Genomic DNA, 21,917 nt, shown 5'->3' with positions numbered 1-21,917 from the left:
TTCTTCTTTTAACCTTGTGTTGTTTTTAATGAACTTATATGTTATCTGTTTTTATTTTTAGTTATATAAAAAAAATGGTTTCTTTGTCTCTGTTAAAAATGACGATTTTTTTATTTACATGAAATATTTCGCGAATCAAAAGTGCGATTTGATGCGACATTTACGAGGAAATATCAGAAATTTATGCGTTGTCGAGGATCAGAGTAGCAATCAACAACTAACAGGCGCTATTAATTACTTGGCCGTCCTTATATCGTTACTCGCTGCCGAACAACGGTAGAAGTTGCGCTTATAATCTGGAGCCTTAATCTAAATCTTATTGAACTAATGTACGATCGACGATATATCCGTCCGTGTCGTACGAGTCTCTTAATAGCTAGGGACTAGAATCAACTCTTCTGACCTTTCTTGCAGGTTGAGAATGTCAACGAAAAATTTAAAACATAACTGAAACTTACGTCTCTAATCATTTTCAATATATACCTTAATGTTTACTAAACGCGCGACGAGAATTTTATTTTATATTTCATGGATAATTAACGGAGATCTCTCTCTAAATTATGTATCTCTCGCTCGAAATCTCGCGTATAATTATGCCACTAGTACGGTAGATCTTAATCCTAATATTTGGTGATGCTGCTTTTCTGCCACAAGTCGGTACTGTGTTGTGACCGACCGGAAAAAGGCGAAAATAAAACGATAACAAAAACGGAAACTTACATCTCTAGAGATTGTACTATAACTAATGCTATCGCGCTTAGAGATTATTAACACTTAGATAACGAATACTATTAAAGACTAGACGTATCTCTCGCAATCTTATGAACTTATCGCATTCTCATTGAGCTAATATGATAATATTACCCACATACGATGGACATTTCAATATTGTAGAATTGTCGGTACCTCATATATCATTGTTGCCCGCTATCCTATAGAATATTTTATAGAACGCACACGAGTAAATTGATTTATATACTTAATATCAACTAGCGACTAGATAACGGTATGCGTAGATCCTCTATAAGCTCAAAAAACAATGAGATATGCTTGCGTCTATAAAACCATAACGGCATCTAACAAATCATTGCTCTCTGATCGCAACGACAGGATAATTTAATGCAACGTATATGTATGCGTTGTCTGTATCTTTCTCTTTGCTGCGAATAATATTTCCTTCAAGTAATTTATCAAGAGATACGATAACATTATTTTATTAAATTTACGATGAAATTAAATCTTTTAAAATATTTAAATAAATTTTACATCATGTTTTATGATCAATTGATAATCTAATAATTTGTGGAAATAGTCAGCCTTGTGATAGATGGAAAGAAGAGTTTTGGAAGCTAGATTTAAATAATTCTGATGCAAGTTTTTGGACGGAAAATGAAGTGTAATATTTACGATCCGACTGTTTAAAAAAGCACGCGAATGTTTAATCGTCAATAATGAATTTTCATTGTTATAATCGCGATTCAAAATGTCGATGAGCCTTTGAAACGTCATCATGAACGTGTATCACAATGAACACAAAGCTTTCCATCGCGAGTGTTACGACTTAACAAGCTAAACGGAACGAAAAAGCGGTATTGTCCTTCCATTTTTCACAAATTTTCTTCTTTTTTTACTTTACTTTTCATTATAACCACTATAATTATCGCGCGCGAATACGGACGAAATGCATCGCGAATCGCCTGCTTGTAATATTATTTTGCTACGTCTTACAGATCCAATTGAAATAAAAGCATCATCCAGTCCTAAGAAAATCGAATAGATGCGAAAATGTCTAAAAATCAAGAACAATCTCCCTTTATTTTTTTTCGGTGAATGAAAGATCTCAGACGATTTATTCTCGCGATCTACGTGACTCTGATCGTACACAGTTTTAGGATAATTTGCGTGTTCTTGTGTGCCACATTTTTGAAGATGCTTCCTGGTAAATCGACTGAGCTCAGATCTCTGCTGACCTGCTTCCATTTTATTCGTCCATAATTTCGAACGTTAACTTAACGCGCAAAGTTATTACGCTCTCGCACACATGTGCAGAAAGAGATTATCCGCAATTTATCGGCGATTTACAAAACATCCCCGCGTTCGCGCGCACATTTTCTCTCTGTATACAGATTAATACATGATACAGTATTTATATTCACGTCTTATAAACGACTAGACTCGGCCATATGCTCCTCACCGATCTCGACTTACGTAACGCGTCCTCTTTAGTTTCTCTTGCGTCTCTCTTTTGCCTCCCTCTCCCTCCTTCTTTCTTTCTCGTCTCGGCGGTATACGCTAATTATTACAGTACGACGTTCGATCCATGTCGATCCAGCGACCGAGATTATTCGCATTACTCCGAGGAATCGGAATCAGATTCGGCTGCCGCGTCGGACGCCTCGCTGTGAGCTTCCGGCGTGCTTTCCGGTATCTTCTTCGCGATTGTCGCCGCAACGTAAGCACCCGGCCCTTCGCCCTGCGTATGCTCGATTCCCACCCTAAGTAATGTTTAATAAAAAATATAGGCATTATACTCGAAAATTTAAGATTAAAGAGCGACAAGAAAAAAACCCTGAAGAAGATAGAAATGAACCTTACTTGGAATCGTTATTATATTAAGCTCTTATCTGGAGCTTCTCATTTCGGAATTATTATGCAACTTGAAGGCAAATCTTTCGCGAATAAATACACCGATATATTTATCGTCCTTTCCTTATAAATCAATATAGGAAATAAATGATCAGATTTGAGCGGCGCGAATTGACATATTAATATCGAAGCGTTTTAACGTAATGGCTATTTAGAAAATTTTTAGTTTACGTAGTTTTCATCGAGATAAAACCTCTGGACTTACCTGTACTCGTGACGCGATAAATTTCGGACATACTTCTCCGGAGGCGAATCACTGTCGCTATTTTGGAGACTGACGCTCCTCGCGGTGGTATGGGAGACCTGGGTCGCCGGCATCGTGAACTCCACGTAACAGTACTCCGAGAGATTTTCGGGGATCTGATCATAGGATGTAAGAGCCATACGGCAAACCAGCTGATGCGTCGTATATGCGCCTGGAAATAAAACAAAATTGGAAGAGAGCCAACAAAACTGGCTCGAACACGCAATATATTCAAACTGCAGCTTCTGCTGATATTTCCGTTTGTGTCGCGTTTTTTTTTATATAGAATCTAAATAAATATTATTTTCTATCAAATATGTTATTAAGATATTTAGATTTCCCCAAAAGATCTAATTGCGGAAATCTTTTACAAATATTAATTATGAAGAATTGATAAAATTGACCAGTGTTTCTCTTTAAATAAAAAAATGCAGGCAGAGAATACCTTGTCCCTCTTTAGGCAGCCTAGGCATCCTCCAGACGATAGCGCGATGCTGATGTTCGTACTTTGCCTGACCGGAAGTGACCTCCATTAACTGCGGTTCTAACGTGTCGACAGCACCCAAGAACCTCTCGATACCCTTGATCTTTCCGGTTCTCCTATGCGCCGATTTCACCGAGCCGTACCTGAAGTGCTTCTCGACTCTGAAGAGGTAAATCCAACATTCGGGTATAGGAAAGCGAACCATCACGTCTTCGCATGGTATTTGGCCCAGTTTCCTGGATGCGAAACCCGGCACGAGAATATCCGCTCTCAACTCCACCTAATAACACGTAGAAAGAAGTCAGACAAGTCTACGATTGCAGAAACTAAAATTGGAAAACACGAAGAAACTTTAATGGAAACTTTTTATCAAACTTTTATTTCAATGGTACATTTTTATAATAAAATAAAGAGAAAATGACAATGAATACGACAACATGATGAAACGAAAAATACGTTGAAAGATGTATTGCTAAAAGCAATGAAAACTACAAGTTTTAGTTTCTATTTATATAAATATCGAGAGAACGTGGAAAAGTTTAAAAAGTTGAAAAATTATGGAAAATAAAGCTTACCTTGTTCCCAGTAACGCACATAACAGCTTTTAGCTGAAGCGGCAGTTCTCTGTTTTTAGGCGGCCTTACACGGAACCGCATCAATTCAATGTAACATGCATCAGGCGGCTTGAACCTTAGAATGTGTTAGTGCAAATTTAATTATAAATTGAATTTACATATAATTTCACATGCATATTTGCAGATTAAAAAACAAATAAATCGTTAATTAATTAATTTCTTAAAGCACACACACAAGAATATATATTAAATTTCATCCACACGTAAACATTTAATTTTATTACAATCGCTAATACTTATTGCATTATTTTTATAATTGCACAATTAAGGAATCGTTAAAATTATTAGCAAAGTCGCATTTATCTCTCGGTTTTATCGCAATAAAATTTCAACGGTATACATACTTGATTATCCGCGATTTTTCATACTCGTCCTGCTGTACGCAGGAGTGGAACTCGACATTCTCCAAACGAATCCATTCCTCCGTTACGACCGGAATAATGTCGTGCCTGCCGACGACTTCTTTACCTTGTCGCCACATATCATTTATTCCTAATTCTATGTCAGGCATACCTAAAAGAGATCAAATATTTGTGCTACATTAGATTCAAATGGAGGAAAAAATAAGAAAAAAATTATTATGACGTAACTTATGCGAGGAAAGAAAACCATCTCATATATGTATTCATAATATCTACCAGAAAGGAATCCCAGGAAGAAAAGACGAACACGTGCGATCTGTTTGTCTACGTGACCCTCGGAACTTTGCTCAACATACAACTCGTCTACGACCGTTATCTGGACTTCTTCCATTTTGTAATTTAGTGCTCGATCGCGGATCGCCGGTAACCTGAAGAGAGCCTCTTCAATGGCGCAGGAGAATTGTTTCATGTCCTCGTAACATTGGGAACCGAGTTTGAATAGCTGCGAGATCTGTGAAATGTTTAACGGAAATTGATATACGCTCGTGATTTTAATTTTATCATTATAATATACATAATTATTAAACATACTATAAATTAAAATATTTTATAATGCAATATAAAGTATTTTAGTCCTTTCAATATATTGAAAAGTAAAATAAAATTGAAAAGTAAAATAATTTACCTGAGGTGCGTGTTCAACAGGAAGACCCAGTTTCTTCAGATCACTGCCAAACTCTTTAACGCCCTGATAGTCCCCTTGTATAGCGTAAGCCGCAAACTGGCTCAGCTTGTTCGTGATCCTTTCCGCTTTCGTAACCTGGCCGGGTCGCACGCCCGGCCTCTCCTTGTAGAAGATGTATTGCAATTTCACCGTAAAGATCTTTCCGTACTGATCGAATTGCTGGGCGCCGATGTCCGAAACCGAATAACAAGTGAGCAGAGGTAATTCTTGAAACGGATCTTTATCGTCCTTATTATTGAATAGCTGGAGGATTGGACTGTCGGCTTGATAAACAAGTTTGACGAATATCTTCTTCCAGAATCGTTGCCCTGTGATTTTCTTCTTGTTCGGCTGTCGCAACTGCATCTCCCAACCGTCTCCGATATAAGTTACCCTCGGAAAGTCCTCGAGCGGTTGACTAACGTCCTCGTCGAATAAAGGAGTAGGCGGAGTTTCCTTAAAAATTATTTTTTTATTTTTATGTGTATATAAATATATATATATAATATATATAATATTTTTATGTGCATATTTATTTTAGCTTAAGCTATATGACTTTTCGATTTTTTAAATATTATTTTAGTGATGTTTATTCAAAGAAAAATAAAGTATTGTATAAAATGTAGTAGCAATAGAGAGAATTAATTTAGAGGAATGCGAGACGTAACGCATGGTATTAATGCGTGAATACCTGGGAATCTGTCCTAGCCATCTCGGCTGTTTGAGCGGTTTCGGATACCGCAGCATCCTGCGCAATTCCGGATTTATCGAACGGATTGAAACGCGGTGAGGAATCCGTGTACGCAACCACCTGCGGACTCTTAGGCGGTGGTGCTAAGGTAGGTACAGGCCCGCTTTCTGTCATTGCCATCTGATCCCCTTCTTTCGGTCTTAGATGAATCAAAGATTAGATATGCATTAGATAAGCATTATGTATAATGAAGAAATAAAAATCTTATATTTTTGAATATAATCTATGCAGTAATTCAGAGGAAAGATTTCATGAAAATTTTTAGATTTCCGGCAATATTAAATAATTGTGATTATTATAGACTCGAAATTTCTGATTTGGAATAAATGATTACGCTTTCTTCTCTCACTCACTTGATAAATACACTGAAATCCGGTCCCTCATCCGACTCTGCAGACTCGGCCCTCTTCACTTTCGTGTCTGGCGGCGGAGCTGTCATGCTCAAGAAGGAGTCGAAACCGTCAGATTCACCGAAACCGGTAACTGCTGTTTCCGAGCCAGCCACTGATGAATCTCCCCAAACTGAGAAAAATAAAATCGCAATAAGTAATTAGGTGCATTCTATTTAAACTTGTAATCCTCGTGCATTTCGTGATTTATCTACCATCGCTAGAAGTGTCCATGGCGGTCGGTCCGCCACCGAAGGCATCCAGGAAGGGATCTCCCCCGTTGATTTCCGGTTCGGCGGCTTTATCAAACTTGGATGCAAAGGCATCGAACGAATCGCCGGTATCCTCGATCGCCTTAGTCGTAGCGGCAAAGTTATCCAGCTGCTCTTCGGGTCGGTAAGCTTCATTGCCGGGAAACTCTGTTCCAGGAATCGGACTAGTGGATATTAGACCGCTATCAATCTCTTTGGTCGATTCACCGAAATCACCCAGCAGATCCGAGGCGAAAACATCCCGAACGGGTTGCGTGATCTCTGACGTCGCGAACAAGGGCTGAGCAGTCGCTGCAGCTGCGAAAGGCGCGGAGGTGACTTCAGGTACACCGAACGGCGTTGCTGTGGTAGTGTCGGTCATGGAGAAAAAGTTGACATCAGTATTGGCAGAAACTTGCTCTTCTCCTGAATGAAAAAGAATGTACAAATAAATTATAAATCGCTTGATTATTTATATAAAATTTAGAAAATATAATAATTTAAGTAGTTAATATTATTTAACTATCACAAAAATTAATGTTTCATTTCCAATACTTTATAATTATTATTTCTTTACTTCATTTTTTTTTTTTTAATTCCAAGAAAGTAGAAACAATTTTTTTCTAACCAACCTTGGAAGAGTTCAGTAGCCGATGCAGGTTGAACAGGAGGAGCAGGTTCCGTGAGATCTAAAACAGCGCTAGGTCTTCTCACTTCCGTTTCGATATCCGCAAAAGGACTGGAAGTTATCGAAGGCCGTTTTTCACTACTGACGGTATCCTTTGGATATTCCATTCCGAAAGCAGGTTGTGCTTGGGAGACTGGAAGCGCCGCTTCCTCGCTCATACTTGCGAAGGGATTGTCTTGCATGGCGGTTATGCCAGTGACGAGGCTGGTGGTGCCCGTGGTAGTCATGGAAGTGGAGAAGATGGTGGACGCGGTGACATCTGCGTTTGGCGCATCGAAGAGATCCATGATATCTCGATTGCCCGCAGGTTCAATAGTCTTGATGTTGTCATCCGGAATAAGATCCGGCACGTTGCTATCGACGTCCAGCAGATCGGCGAAACTGTGCTCTGGGGTAGGCGATGGGGAATGCATCAGCGTCGGGCTGGGCGTTCTAGTCATCTGCAAGCGATCTAAAAGATGATTCGAAGTGGCATCCATAGCACCCGTAACTGACAGTATCAGGTCTTTTGTGTTTTTAGCGGGTGGCACCGGCGGTGGCTGCGGTCTGGGCGGCGGTGGTCTCGACGGTGGTTTTCCATTCCTTGATGGAGGCGTTGACGCCAGTTGTTGCGGCGGACTGACAATTGTCGCCGGTTGTTTCTCCACCGTCGTCGTCATGGTCGTCGTCGTTGTCGTTGTCGTCGTAATCGTACCGAATAGATCTACATTCGCGTTGTCGGACGTGACAAAGATATTGGATGATTGGCTAGTGAAGACGTTGGTTGCTGGCGTATCAATATCGGTGGTCGTTCCGAACCCAGCGTCCGGAACATTACTTTCGATGCCAAAGGAGGCGAACGGATTAGTAGAGTTGATGGACACCGGTGGCTCGTATGTCTCATCGCTACCGAAATTAAGAAAAATATTCTCGCCCGCGCTGGAAGTCGTCGTTTCGGCAAAATCTTGAAGGAAAGGGTTAGAACTCTGCGGAGGCAGGCCGCTCTCTGGCGGCGCCGCGTAATCATCCATCAAGAATGGATTACCGCCTTTGGAATCCATGATGATCGAACTCGATAAGCCGACTAGAGATTCTTCAATGAAGAGTTTATTATAACGGTCGATAAAATTTGAGCGAAATCTTTGGAATTATGTGTTTGCCAAAATGTAGAATGAACGATTTCAGGCTGTTTGTGTGATATTAGATGTAGATATCATTGGGAATAATTTTAAGTCAGTTGTTCGCGCGTGTTTCTTGAAAATCTTCAATTTTAACACAGAGATTACTGGTAACACATGTAACGAGTAGAGTTTATAGATTTAAACAGTTCTTCGTGAAACTTCAAGGTTCAATGTGTACACTTATGTTAAGCAATGCGACAATCAGATCGTTGAAAGATTTCTTTAAAGATATCGTAGAAAAAAGCTTTTGTAAGAGCTGTATTATTTCATCAATTCTGACTCGAGCAGCTTTAATTCAGTTTGTCCAGGCTCGATAGTCGCGAAGCTTGTATCGAAAGGATCCACGTCGTCGTCTAAACTAAAGTCTTTATTTTGGAGCGGCGTTAGTACTTTATCTCCGGGATCCTGCCCGTCCAAGGACAAAAAGTCCTTAGACTCTTTCGGTTCGTTCGCCCTTGGATCAAAATCGTCTATTTCCGGAACTGTCGGTGCCGGGATAGTTGGCACCACAGCGGGTAGCTTGATAGGACGCGGCGGAGGTTGCTGAGGGATCTGTTCTAACTCGCTTTCCAATATTTTTAATTCTGCTTTACCTGGAAGGATGTTAGTCGCGATGGAGGTATCAAAGGGATCTGAGTAGGAAATTTCCTCCTCCTCGATAGGTTTGCTCTCGATTCTAGGTGTCAAAGGTTTTGCGTCAACTTCGACTTCAGCATCTAGCAAGCTCTCTTGCCTCTGTGGCTCGTGCTTCGCGATCACTTCCTCTTCGACCTTCTGTATCAAAGACGACTGCAGCTGCGCGAGTTTTAAACTACTTGGCGCAACCGAAGTAGCGGTAAAATCGCTCTGCCTTCTGATCGGCTCCGCAGCGGATCTTGGATCGAAATCGTAGTCACTCAAACTGTGAGGCAATCTAGATTCCTGCTTCAGCAACTCCGACTCGATGAGCTTGAGTTCTGTCTTGCCTGGCGCGACGCTGTTGACGAAACTTGTGTCGAACGGATCGACATCTACTTCCTCCTCCTCCAACGGCAATGCCTCTTCTATAGACTTTTGTGAGTAGTATGGCGTTAGCGGCTTGGAAGGTAGGGTTTTCTCCTCTTCAGTGGTTGCGAGAAGGTCGGGTCTCTTCGATGGAGTCGGCAACTCGAATGCGACAGCTTTGGTCGGAGCTAACTCGAGAACCTCCGGCCGCGAGGTTTTCCTCACGAGATCCGTTGGTATCGCTTCGACTTTGGTATTCTCTTCGTCAAAATTAATCTCGAAGACGGACTTAACTGGCGCAGGTGGTCTCGCAGGTGGTTGTTTTACTGACACCTCATCCTTTCTCGGATTGAAGTCGTCATCATCGTCGTTGTCGTTTTCAACGCAATTGTTAGACTGTTCGCCGAGCAATTCCTTTTCCAGCACCTTGAGCTCTGTTTTGCCAGGTGGAAGCTCCTTTACTGCAGATGTATCGAACGGATCAACGTACGTAATTTCCTCGACTGGTGCGATCGGTTGATCCGCTAACTGGCTAAGATCAGTCGTGGAACCGTCTAATAGATCCTTCTTAAGTAACTGTAGATTATCATGATCATTCTTCTCCTCGTCATCCAATTTTAGCAAGCCTGTTTCATAATCTCTGTTGAAGCCAGCAGGATCGGTCAGGGATATAGATACTTCCGAAACGGGCAGTTCTTCGAGTTCCTTCTCGATAAACTTCAATTCCGTCTTACCCGGCAAAATATTATCCGCGAATGTAGTGTCGAATGGATCGGCTTCGTCGACGAAGGTGGCCGCTTCGAAACTAGCTTCGATTATCTCTGTTTGAAAATCGACCGTTTCGGGTTCCTTCGCGGCGAATGGATCGTTGGCCTCCTCGAGATGAGCTGGTTCATCGGGTGCAGCGTTCAAATCGAATTCGGCGTCGTCCAAATCGGGAATCTCCTCCAAGACAGTCTTCTCCTTTAGCACCTCGAATTCAGAGATATCCAATGGACCATTCAAAGTTTTCTCCGCAGCTATCGATGTTGTATTTTCCTGAAGAGGGGTGACAGGGGTGACCGGTCTTGGTAATACAGGCGGTAATTTTGTCAAATCGACAGGAATGTCAGGAAAATCACTATCGTCATCCAGCAGAGTTTTCTCTACATTCACTGGTTCCGTTGCAACAGCTTCCGAAGGCTGTTCCGCTTCTTCGAAATCGTCCAACAACAGATCTTGCTGAAGTCTCGGTCGCCTCCCTTTGGTAAGCTTGCAAGTGCTTACATGATCGATTCTTCCCGATAGTACTTCCACGGCATTGCCTAAACTGACTAATTTATTGCCCTTTTTGTCGACTGTCTTAAGAACCTTGTCAGCGTTGGTGGTATCGAACGGATCGTCGCCGGCTTCCTCCTCGGTCGGACTATCCGGAATGTAAGCTAATTGAACATCGATATTCTGAAGAACATCAACGTAAGTGGTGTCGAAGATGTCTTCGTCGGCGGAATCCTCCTGTTCATCCTCGTCTTCCGGCACATCTACAAAACCGTCCTCGTTGATCAGCGGTCTTCCCTCTTTCTTCTTGTCTTGACCGTCGACCTCCGGTGGCGCAGCCTCGATTGGATTCCCCTCCGCGTCGAAACCCACCCACCTCTTCGCGGACTTGGAGTCCTCGCCTTGCTTCGCCTTCAACGACTTCTTCTCTTCCAACGGCGCTTTTCGCTGGAAGAACGAGGTGGACTTTATCCGATCGAGATCATCCTGGGTCTTTCTCAAAACCGAGTCGACGCCGGCAGTCAGAGCCTGGAACTTCTTCCACTCGTCGGAACCGGCGGTCGACTCGCCGGACTCCTCGGCTTTCTGTTGGGCTTCCGCCCGTTCGCGCCGATAACGCTCGAGCTCCTCCGGATCGAATTCCTCCTCCGCGCCCTTCTTGCCCTTCTTCGGCTTTTTCTTCTTCTTCAGGCCTTTGGCTAGCTTGTGCATCCTCTAAGACCTACCGTGGTGTGCGAGAGGCTCCTGGCAAACAAAAATCTGGGTTATCTGGCCACGAAAATACAGCGGAATTTCAACATTCTATTCAAATACTTTTTATTACGATTCATAGAAAAAAAATAAGTGTCAAATCAAAATTTATATACTTAAATTAACGCATTCATTGTTTTATATATATGCAACAATTTATAATCTTCTTAGAAGAATTTAATTATTTTAAATTTCAACAATATTATAGTCTTATTTTACTATTATAATTGTCATCTCAAGAATATATAATTATTTAAATCTACTTTAAGAAAATTATAATCTTTGATTTAAAAATGTTATCTTCTATCTAACATTGTTTCTTTTCCATTCAAGAAAATTAAATCTTAAATCGTAAAAATATATTTTTCTTGATTGAACTATATAAAATGGCTTCATTCAAGTAAGCAATTATTCAAGCAATTATATTTTTCTTTAATTAACGCAATATAATCTTATTTCAAAATTTCCATGTTAAAACTAAATATATTTTCGAAACAAGAATGTCCTTTTTTTCTGTGTAGATGGAAAAATATATCGATATTAAAAAATTTTTTTAAATGTCCGACTTTTGATTTCTTGGAATTCAATATTCAATATTTAATTATATGCGTGATCGTAATTGCGTAAATAAATATGTGACGCAAAAATAAACAATTTTAAATATTTACATTTGAATATAATAAATAATCCAGATTTTTCGTATTTAATTTTGAATCTCCGCAGAAACAGTAATGTCGAATCACCGAATCAATTTATTATTGGATAGAAATCTGTGTCTCGGAATAGCAATCATGCGGGATCATTGCCAAAAGAGGCCGATCGATCACAGTGCAGTAACCGAACGTGTTTTTCCCTTGTTCTTTAAGTTATTCGATGGGCAAAAATAACAGTCAACGGAAACAAAGCAAAATGACTTTCAAAGCTTTTATTTCTCAAAGATGTTTTGTGAATCGGTCTCTAACTTTCTTGTAAACAATTTCGTCAAAGTCGGAATCGATTAAAGCTTTAAATAGAAAACCGATAGATCAGTTATATTTTGACTGGAATTTTGCCAAGATACTTCATATTTTAGCATAAATTAACTTTAGTAATAATATAATACATATTTCAAAAAGAGAGAAATTGCTTTGAATAATGCAAATTGTATATGTATATTATGCGTATACATTATCGAATATATGTAAATAACCAATTTTTGTAAATATTTTCGAGAATTAATTATGAGAATGATTTGCAAAACATTTCTATTTCATCTGGGCGTATAACAATTTATAGATGTTTTTTTAATCCTCTTATGTTAAGTTAAACATATCACGTGTGTCATGCGATGGATCGTAAACAAACGAGTTATATGCTAACACTAATAACAAGTTTACGTGTGCGTATTTGCATTTTAATTCAACTTGAGCATCGAACTTTATGTCGATAAAACTCAATTAATATATCGGCATGTGATATGCAAGCGAGAATATTAATATAACGCGTCATCAATGACACAATATGTGAAAATGTATGTGAAAATAATTCGTTTTTCGTTTTCAGCGTTCCTGTAATAAGTAGCTTTTCTAAAGAAAAGAGAGTAAACTGGAACGTTAGTTTCTTAATAAAAGAGAGATACGCATATTAAAAAAGATGGAAGACGAGATGATAGAGCTTGGGTCATATATTCTGAAACGTGACGTTCCATCTTTTATTAATCCACATGTATGTTATTTCGTGTAGTAATAACGAGAGAGAGGCCCCTCTACACCTCCCTGCATCCCTTACATTACCATGGCTCACCGAACTCTGCTACGAAGTAGCACTCTCTACTACTCCACTGCAATATATATGTATATAAAAATTCGCGAGTATAGGTAAAATTATAATCGATACGTGAAAGAAGAAGAAGCGAGACTTTTGCGACCAAAAGAAATTTCTTTTACATCGCTATCATCAAATATTCAATACAGGAAATTGTATAAATTGCACTAATTGATATAATATAATATGCTCATTAATATAAATTATGAATTATTATTACACTTTGCATTGCACTTTACAGTTTGCACTTTAAAGCTACATTAAAGCGATAAGAAATTAATATCTATATTGAAACTACAAATAAAAGAAAGTAAAAGAGAAAATGATTTTAAGAAAAACAAAAACAAAAAATAAATACATAAATGGTTATTAATTATTAATTAAATTACGCTATTAATATCACCATTACAGTTTTTGAGCTATAAAATAATATTAAAGAACAGTAAGAAATCAATATATACAGATATTAATTATTAAAAAACTGCAAGTTATATTAAAACTGCAATAAAGAAAATAAAATAAAAGAAATCGATTTTAAGAAAAATTTAATATTAAAATAGCAGACGTCGTAGTATCACGTACAACTATCATAGCGGCGAGTAATTTTAGAGGAAAAGTAATGAGAAATTGTCGCGAAAAATTCCTCAAGCACGTATTCTTCAAGCATCTTAACTTAAATCAGACTGATTCTATACATGTTCTAAAGCCGCGCGATCGACTGCGACTTGTATCAGCGCTTCCTTCGCTTTTCCCGCAGTCAAACGGAAATAAATTATGCATATCATCAATACTTGATGTACCTAGACTCATCTCTGTCAATTAAAAATCCTAACAGGCTGCTCGATTCTTTATCTCCAGATAATACTGTTCCTATACCGTCGATGGATCGATACTATCGATAAAATATTTCAAAAAGATATTTCGATAAAATAGGAACAATATAATATCTCCGATAATAGAAGCGCTGGAACTTAATTAGGATGCAATTCATTTATTAGCCGGAAGAGTTCATTAGCAATTAATATTTCTAATGATTATAATTGCTATCATATCTCAATTATCATCGTTTAATCTCACTACTCGTTATTTACCTTTTAAATCAAATATGCTGATGTAGATCTGTTTCAAGCTTTTTCTATTTATTTCCACAAAATATCTGTATACATAAATCGTAACTTGTACAAAGTTATTCCGTGAGAAAGAAAAAAACAAAATTTGAAGCAAATAGAAGAAAAATAGCACATATCTACATTAGTCTTATATTTAGAAAATTTTTATGTCGCATATATCATAATATCCAAATTAAAATATTGTCACAGAATTTCAAAAATAAAATTTTTCTTTCATATCTAAAATAATTTATATATTTATGAGTTCTTTTATTCATCAATAATCATCGTTATCAATTTTTGTTATATTTTTAATTTTGTGTAGACTAAATAGAAATAGTGAGTGACTGGTACTTTAGATTCTCAAGTAAAATGTTTAAAGGAAAATATTTAAAAAAAAAGAAAAAAATATATATAAAATGTGGAGAGGCAAAAGCAGCTTGCGGAATTATATTAAAAATTCGATAAAAAGATGTCCGTCTTACTTATTATTGAATTAGGTCATATTACAAACGATAAGATTCAGACCAATTGCATCTGTCATGCAGTCACTGCAACTAAAGGTCAGCCGGCGTTAGTTGAAACAACATCCCTCGCGGGTACCTTCGGTAGTTCTGTGCACCTGTCATTTACACATTCACCGGAAATATGTCGCAAAATTTCCGTACGAGAGAGAAACTTGGACTTATTATCCAAATTCCTACATCTCATCTCTCAATCGCAATTAATTCGGTATCGAGAGAAAAAGGAAGCAACAACGTGAATATATTCATTTTACGTGTTTACAAAAATTCACTTTGGCATGTAAAACTATTTGCGATCCATCGAAATCAAATAAATATATAGATATTCACAGTTTCCTTTGGTTTTTTCTTTCGAATAAAATTCAGAATTAATTTTTTCTTAGCGCCAGAATCTTTTCAATCAATTTTTTCACTCGTTCTTCAGCATTTCCGAGAAACATTTTCGTGCGAGAAGCGACAAATCATTTTACGTGTTTGCAAAAATTCACTTTGGCACGTAAAACTATTTACGATCCATCGAGATCAAATAAATATATAGATATTCACAGTTTCCTTTGGCTTTTTCTTTCGAATATCTTCAGAATTAATTTTTTCTTAAAGCCAGAATCTTTTCAGTCAATTTTTTTCACTCGTTCTTCAGCATCTCCGAGAAACATTTTCGTGCGAGAAGCGACAAACTTGAACGGATAAAATAATGCGCAACACACGCGGCAATAAAAATCAATACTTTATAAACGTCTAGTGTGTTAACGAAGGGCTACTAAACGAAACGTTTCTCTGGCGATGCAATTGATTGAGGGATAAGATAACGATACGCGAAAAACCATCGAGAATGACCTTGCCGTTCCGGAATCGATCAAGTATTATCGCATCCTATTCTATCGCGTATTCTGTCGGCGGTTATCATCGAAGCGCACGTTCGAGGGGCAGCAACGAGCGCCTCGAACTGGAACATGCGGAGCGGCACGAGTGCTAATTTTATCTGCGCCAGAAAGAAAGATTTGAACAAACAAACCATCGTGCCAACCATTGACAACTCCATTTCTCGAAATTTCCCGACGAATCGATTTTCCGCGCAAGATGTTTTGACATTTCGACCGCGAAGGTAGAAAGATTCTTCGACAGTTTAATCGAATCTTTAATTAAGGAATCTTTAATCTTTAATTGACTTCTCTTGCACCTTATAATATTCTAATAAAACCGGTCGTGAGATGAAAATGTGCCATTTTGCGAAATTTAGCTTAGAAATCAAGCCAATTGTGAGAGATCGTGATTGGAAGCTGTCAAATTAATATTAAAGCACTATAATATAGTTATCTGGAATTGTAGGGCATAAATGCAACTCGCGATACCTCTCCTGGAACATCGCGGAATAATTAGAAATATAACAAAAACCAAATGTTTCTACGTTTTCTATCAAGGACATCTATTCGTAAACTGCAGCACAGAAAGCAAAGCATCGATTTGCAACGAAGCTAATTGAACATGCAACTAGTATAATAACAGTATAATACACTACTGACAGAGACGTCCTCCTGGAAGATCAGAGTCAAGAGATTCACGTCCTGGTCTAATGCGCGAATGTCGAACGCCGTTTCCGAATCTGGAGCAAAATCTAACAGGAACGAAATAATTCGCGCGACGATTACGTCAGATGTCAAAGTGAGAAATCGAACGAACGAGACGCGAAATCCACGATCGCCTGTTGCGGGCGGAAAAAGAAAAATCCCGAAAGCCTCGACAGCGTGGAAACGGCGTTCCTCTTCAACCCCGCGAACGCTCCTCGGGATTCCGGAGCGGCGGATCAATCGGAGCGAGAGCGTCGAGGGTGGCACCCTCGGTCGCTCCGAGGCACGGGGGTGCCCTTGGCATATACGTGCATGTATCGTATGTATGACACGTAATACTCACGATTTCAGCCTCATCAGCCACGTTGGTACGGCGCACATTTTTTCCGCGTCATCCCGCTCGGCTTGGTCCCCGGCTCCGGTGTACTTGGTTCAACCGGCGTACTCGGCTCGAGAGAAAGAGAGAGAGAGAGAAAGAGAGGGAAAGAGAGAGAGAGAAAGAGAGAAGAACGATGACGACGGCGGCGGCGGCGGCCGCGCCGCGAGGTCGAACCGACAGAGGGTCCTCGGCGACGACGTGGATACGCGGGCGGAAGCTTATCCGCCTTCGGGAAACGAGCGGCGAGCAACGATAGCGGCGGCGGCGGCGGCGACGGCGACGGCGGGCATCGAGAGAGGCCCTGCCGAAAGCGAAGGCGACTCACCTCGTACTCTCTCCTGCGGCCCGAGCTATTTCCAGCATCGATCCGTTTTCTCGTCGGGGAAGAAACATGCGCGGCGCCCATCGCACCACCCACCGCCCCCGCCAGCGACGCCAGCGACGGCGGCGGTCCCAAGAATCGACGGCCGCCTCGACCGTCTCGTGGACGACGTCCGAAAAGCGAGGGGGCGACTCGGGGATTTATTCGAGCTCCATCGCTAGTCTGGAGACTCGGAGCATCCGTTCCTCCTGGGCCGGAGAAAGGGGGTTTCTTCGATTTGAAATTGTCCTCTTGACGAAGATCGATTAAATTCCCGGAAATGAAACGAGACGTCGTCGATTTAACTGAGCAATTCGATATCGATTTAGGGTATAATTAGGTTCCTGGTAATCAATCTAGAGTCGTTCTAAAGCATGGACTCTTCGAATCCGAGAAAGGTAGCCTAATTGTAAATTGTTGAGCGGCGTATGATTAGACTTCCATCATCGGTATCTCTTGATGGACCAACATCGCTGTCGATATTACGTACGCAATGATCGCATAAATCTCCTAAAAAAATACAAATCTCGTATAAGTATTATAAAAAGCGTCTGCAAAATGAGACGAACTCGCGGTAAAATGTTGCGATAAGTAAACCTTTTATAACGCGAATAACGCATCAACCCCCTTCTTGTGAAAAAGATGCGATCTGATCGAGTCAAGTCGCATGCAAAAATGAAGGTAAACGCAAATTTAAGAGAAGAAGACGGGAATAAAGTCGGGTACGGTGCAAAAGTATTACGAGAGAACAATTGGTCATCGATGATGAAATATTTTCTTTACGAACAAAAGTGATTATATAACATAGGTAGATGGTAGAGTTTTTAACAATGGAAACAATATATATTATCTTCTACAACCAGGACTCTCTTAGGACATATTTTCGAGATTTGGTGTAATCTTGTGACTCTCGCAATACATATGTGCGCGTATATACGACGTAGCATATATACATTTGTATATATATTTCTTCATCATACATATATTTCTTCTCTCTTTGAAATTGTACGTTTATTTTACACATAAAATTAATATATAATTAATAATAATACGAATAATAATAATAACAATAATTATACGAATAATAATGTACATACTTTCACCGTTGTTATTGTTGTTTACATAATCATGATAGGAATCGGAATGAAATGCATAATCATATTTGGACGTAATTAGCTACGGTACAATTTTGTCAAACGAGGTACATCTGTAGTTGAAAATTTGATTCGCCGATTAGACATAAAATTCGCGACATATCCGCTGTTACTAGAGGATGGCGGATCGTCAACCGTCCGACATGATCATTCGCCAAATGAATAACGATGATACAATTATGATGCAATTATAATAATAATTCGGGTATAATAATAATTAAAAAAAATAATAATAATGATTTTCGCAAGAATAACTATATCCTTCCTCTTGTTTCTCGTCCTTTCTTTTCTATACAAGTGCACAATTATTTACATAATCAATATAATGACAAATTCTAAGGTGCCTTTGAGCGCGTTTTAAAACTTGGATTTCCTCTGGAAATAATCCAGTATTTATATATTTGGCACACATCTCAGCTTTTTTTGCGTTTCACACGCGGATCTGATACTTGGCACACGATATTGAATGACGGTCGCATGCATTGATTGGCTTTCTCTCTTTTGAAAAGATTTAATTTTAAATACCTAAAAAATGGGAATAATGAGTTTTTTTTTTTTCACCGAAACGAACATCTTCTCTACATCTCACGCATCCGCAACTTACAATTGTTTCACATTGAATTTAGTGTATTCTCTTCTATCTTTTCTTTTTTATTTCTTCTCTGAATCGAGACTAACGTTATCTAATCGCGATGCAATAGCCCACCTGTTCGTCTCTATACATACTAAACGACACATCTTTCGCCGAGAGTTTCATTGAAAAAATGGAGAAACAAGTTACTTTTTTTTCCGATAATACACAATTATTGCTAACGCAAGGATACCTGCAAGATACACGTCGCGCACTTGCTACGATGCATTTACCGCACATTTACCGTTTAAATTTCCAAACGAAACGCCACGATGGTGTGTTTCTCTCTATATATATATACTATACTCCTTTATTTATTTTTTTTTCTTTTTTTATTTCGCGTCGATTTTTCCTATTCGTAGCGATACAGTGACACAGATAAACATCATTTACCCTATTCGATCGCGTCGTACAATAATCGCTCCCTGTAAAAAAACACTCAGGAGAAACAATCTTTTTTTTTAATGCGAAATTTCCGAGAGCTCTTGCATTTCCGGAACCACACAGTCGAGCCTAAGTTCTATTGCGTTTAACGAATCTACGGGTTAGAAACACACGAGTTTCTGCTCTCTAAACAAACACGGAATCGTCTAGGGCGAAAACGGTAAAACATGTTAGCGAGTTTCGCAGTCTTCTTCGAGATCGCAGACGCGTTTTTGCGTTCGAAGAAATACATTGTGTGTATCGTTATGCTCGTGGGATCGTCGTTTCGTATCTTTTTTTTTTCGTTTTTTTTTCTCCTCTTTTTCATCTCTTTGCATCAACAGCTTCCATTTTTGCGGATATTAGAATGTAGCAGGATCAGCAGAAAATTTCTAATCAACAGTCACGTGAAAAGATATGCGACTCTCTATGATCATTTTGCAGAAGATGCGATATATGACATACGTTCGCAGGAAAAAATTATTTCTAAGCAATTTATTTCTACGCAAATTATTTTTACGCGTTATTGCGATATTTATGTCAATATCGTTTATGTATACTAGTACACGTTACTACGCTGAACAGGGATTTCAGAAAGGTCAGAGAAAATTCCAGTTTTCTTTTTTCCACTTATCAAAATTTATCAAAACGTATACGTGTGTGTGAATATATATATATATATATATATATATATATATATATATATGCGATCATAGAAAATTACATAACATTTTTTCACGAGCCCCTGTTAGAAATTTTCCAACTTTTAGGAGAGACATCAGGTCAGGTACACTTCCTCACGTAGAACGGGCTAATATACGGCGGAAGGAGCGAGACGCTCGGCAGATGATGCTTTTGTATACTCGCGTGTCTATAATAGTTAACCGTTTTTGTCAGTCTGAGAATTTAACCTCGTTAATATACACTTTGGAAACTCCGTCTCTTACGAACGTCTCTTAGCCTGAATTGATTTTGAGACGTCAAGATAGATAGGTAGGCCAAGTCGCAGCAATCGTGTTCGAAATTTGAGCGTAACTTAAACTTAAAGTTTTTCGGCCGACAATCGTCCGTGATTTGATTACGTGTTACTCAAATTTGAAACATCGTTGCCGCGACCGAGCCTCGCGAATGTTCGCTATCACGGTAATACATAAAAACACGATATATACTTTTGCCTTTATACCGAACGCAAAGTCTGGAGGAATAGTCTGTAAAAGTGTGAGAATTTCTTGCAGATTATATTTTCTCCCATTTAAAAACTGCTTCCGATGATCCTTTATTTCATGGCACCAAAGTACGACAACACACGCGGAAGACTCTGTCAGGCGGGTAGTACTTGCAATATAGTATAACCGGAGGGGAGGAAGATTTAAAAGATTCGCGTAAGAAACATAAAACTATGTAACAGGCACCTGTAGAAGAACCGGTCCACCCGAAGCTTTCTAGCAGACTCGCTTGAAGTCTCGCTTGGAAGATTGCTCGAAAGCACATGTCTTGCAAACAGCATACTGGCCTTCGATTTCCGATCGCCAATCTCCTCCGAGACACGTTCTCGGAAATCCTCGTCTTAAAGCATAAGACCATATACAGTTACTGAAGAACCCAAGACGCGGGTACCCACTGAGGTTCCCTCTCGAGTGAGTTAATCTCCGTGAGTAATTGGTTATACGCCCGATCGGTATCATTATTCAATATAAGCATGTCGAACAAATGGCCATATTTGTCCTCCATCTCGCGTGCTTTCTCGATTATGTCCTTCAACTCTTCTTCCTTGAAGCTTTCGTTATTTTTAATTCTCTTCTGTCTCAGCTTCTCCAAACTCGGAGGCGCGATAAACACAACGTACGGCTTCAGATCCGAATTTCGCAGGATCTTGAGACTCTGAGGATGTAGATTTAAGACACAGATTTTACCGGAATTAACCACTGTTCTGATGGCCTCCACGGACGTGCCGTAATACGCTTTCTCGTACTCGCCGTGTTCGACAAATTTACGACAAAGGATATCGGACTCGAATTGAGCACGTGAAATAAAGTGATAGTCCTGGCCGTCGACCTCGGAATCCTTTTTCGGACGACTTGTATCTGAAAATCGAGAAACAAAATATGTTCATTCGTGACTTTGACGTATTTGTTTATAAAGAGAGATGTAGAAACATTAAATGTAGTTGCGATCAATAAAGTCAAATAGAATAGCACTTACGAGGAATCGCTGCGGCAAAACGTTCGCTGTCTTGCATCAATCTCTGCCTGAGTTCGTGTCGTCCGATATTGGGAGGTCCAATAAGAACAATGGGCCTCTTGTGATTTGCACGAGGATAGTATAAGGCGACTTCTTCGTACGTCAACACCTCCTCGCTGTCGTAATCTGCGAGAAAGAAAAAGCATCGTGTGTTAAAGATAATTCCCATAAAAATAATACAATTGATTATTCAATTATCTGTTTAAGCTTATTACATACCATCTATGGCAGTTGTCGCGTAAAGAGGGTACCCGTCATCATTGAAGTTTGCGCCAAATTTATTCCGTTTCTTCTTCTTTGGATTTTTTCTCGCACACAATAGCGTGCTAGATTTCTTCGAGCCTCGCACCGTCGACTTGTCGCCAGCTATCGTCTGCTTCATTGATTCTCGTCTACGAA

At 39.4% G+C, this 21,917-nt stretch overlaps 2 protein-coding genes across 6 annotated transcripts in view; both read right to left on the bottom strand.

Moving 5' to 3' along the window:
- Nucleotides 1–1,262: 1,262 nt before the first annotated feature.
- LOC105251492 (protein stoned-B) lies at nt 1,263–17,060 on the bottom strand. Its single transcript, XM_011258348.3, has 13 exons — nt 16,673–17,060; nt 8,599–11,319; nt 7,119–8,301; nt 6,451–6,912; nt 6,200–6,368; nt 5,787–5,985; nt 5,057–5,551; nt 4,648–4,882; nt 4,354–4,522; nt 3,950–4,064; nt 3,336–3,654; nt 2,852–3,062; nt 1,263–2,495 (listed from the first exon to the last, which is right to left on the bottom strand). The coding sequence occupies exons 2-13, from the start codon at nt 11,284–11,286 to the stop codon at nt 2,351–2,353; spliced, it is 6,390 nt and encodes a 2,129-aa protein (XP_011256650.2). The 5' UTR covers nt 11,287–11,319; nt 16,673–17,060; the 3' UTR covers nt 1,263–2,350.
- A 2,908-nt stretch (nt 17,061–19,968) lies between these two features.
- The window catches only part of LOC105251499, a 62,906-nt gene continuing 60,957 nt past the window's right edge, over nt 19,969–21,917 (bottom strand). For all 5 annotated transcript variants that reach the window (XM_025409597.1, XM_025409598.1, XM_025409596.1 and 2 more), the window contains 3 exons: nt 21,738–21,910; nt 21,480–21,644; nt 19,969–21,361 (listed from right to left, as the gene is read on the bottom strand). In XM_025409597.1, coding sequence (XP_025265382.1) covers nt 20,868–21,361; nt 21,480–21,644; nt 21,738–21,910 — 832 coding nt within the window. In that variant the 3' untranslated portion in view covers nt 19,969–20,867. The remainder of the gene's footprint in view (nt 21,362–21,479; nt 21,645–21,737; nt 21,911–21,917) is intronic.

The sequence above is a fragment of the Camponotus floridanus genome, unplaced genomic scaffold (genome assembly GCF_003227725.1).
Source record: "Camponotus floridanus strain SB8 unplaced genomic scaffold, Cflo_v7.5 scaffold27, whole genome shotgun sequence".
Classification (NCBI taxonomy): domain Eukaryota; kingdom Metazoa; phylum Arthropoda; class Insecta; order Hymenoptera; family Formicidae; genus Camponotus; species Camponotus floridanus.
This window is presented reverse-complemented; position numbering and strand designations above follow the sequence as displayed.

Coding starts and splice junctions, on each gene's coding strand:
- LOC105251492 (XM_011258348.3), bottom strand. CDS start 11,286: ATGCACAAGCTAGCCAAAGGCCTGAAGAAGAAGAAAAAGCCGAAGAAG. Junction 4,065..4,353: donor GAAAAATCGCGGATAATCAA/GTATGTATACCG, acceptor ACACATTCTAAG/GTTCAAGCCGCCTGATGCAT. Junction 3,063..3,335: donor GCTGCCTAAAGAGGGACAAG/GTATTCTCTGCC, acceptor TTTTATTTCCAG/GCGCATATACGACGCATCAG.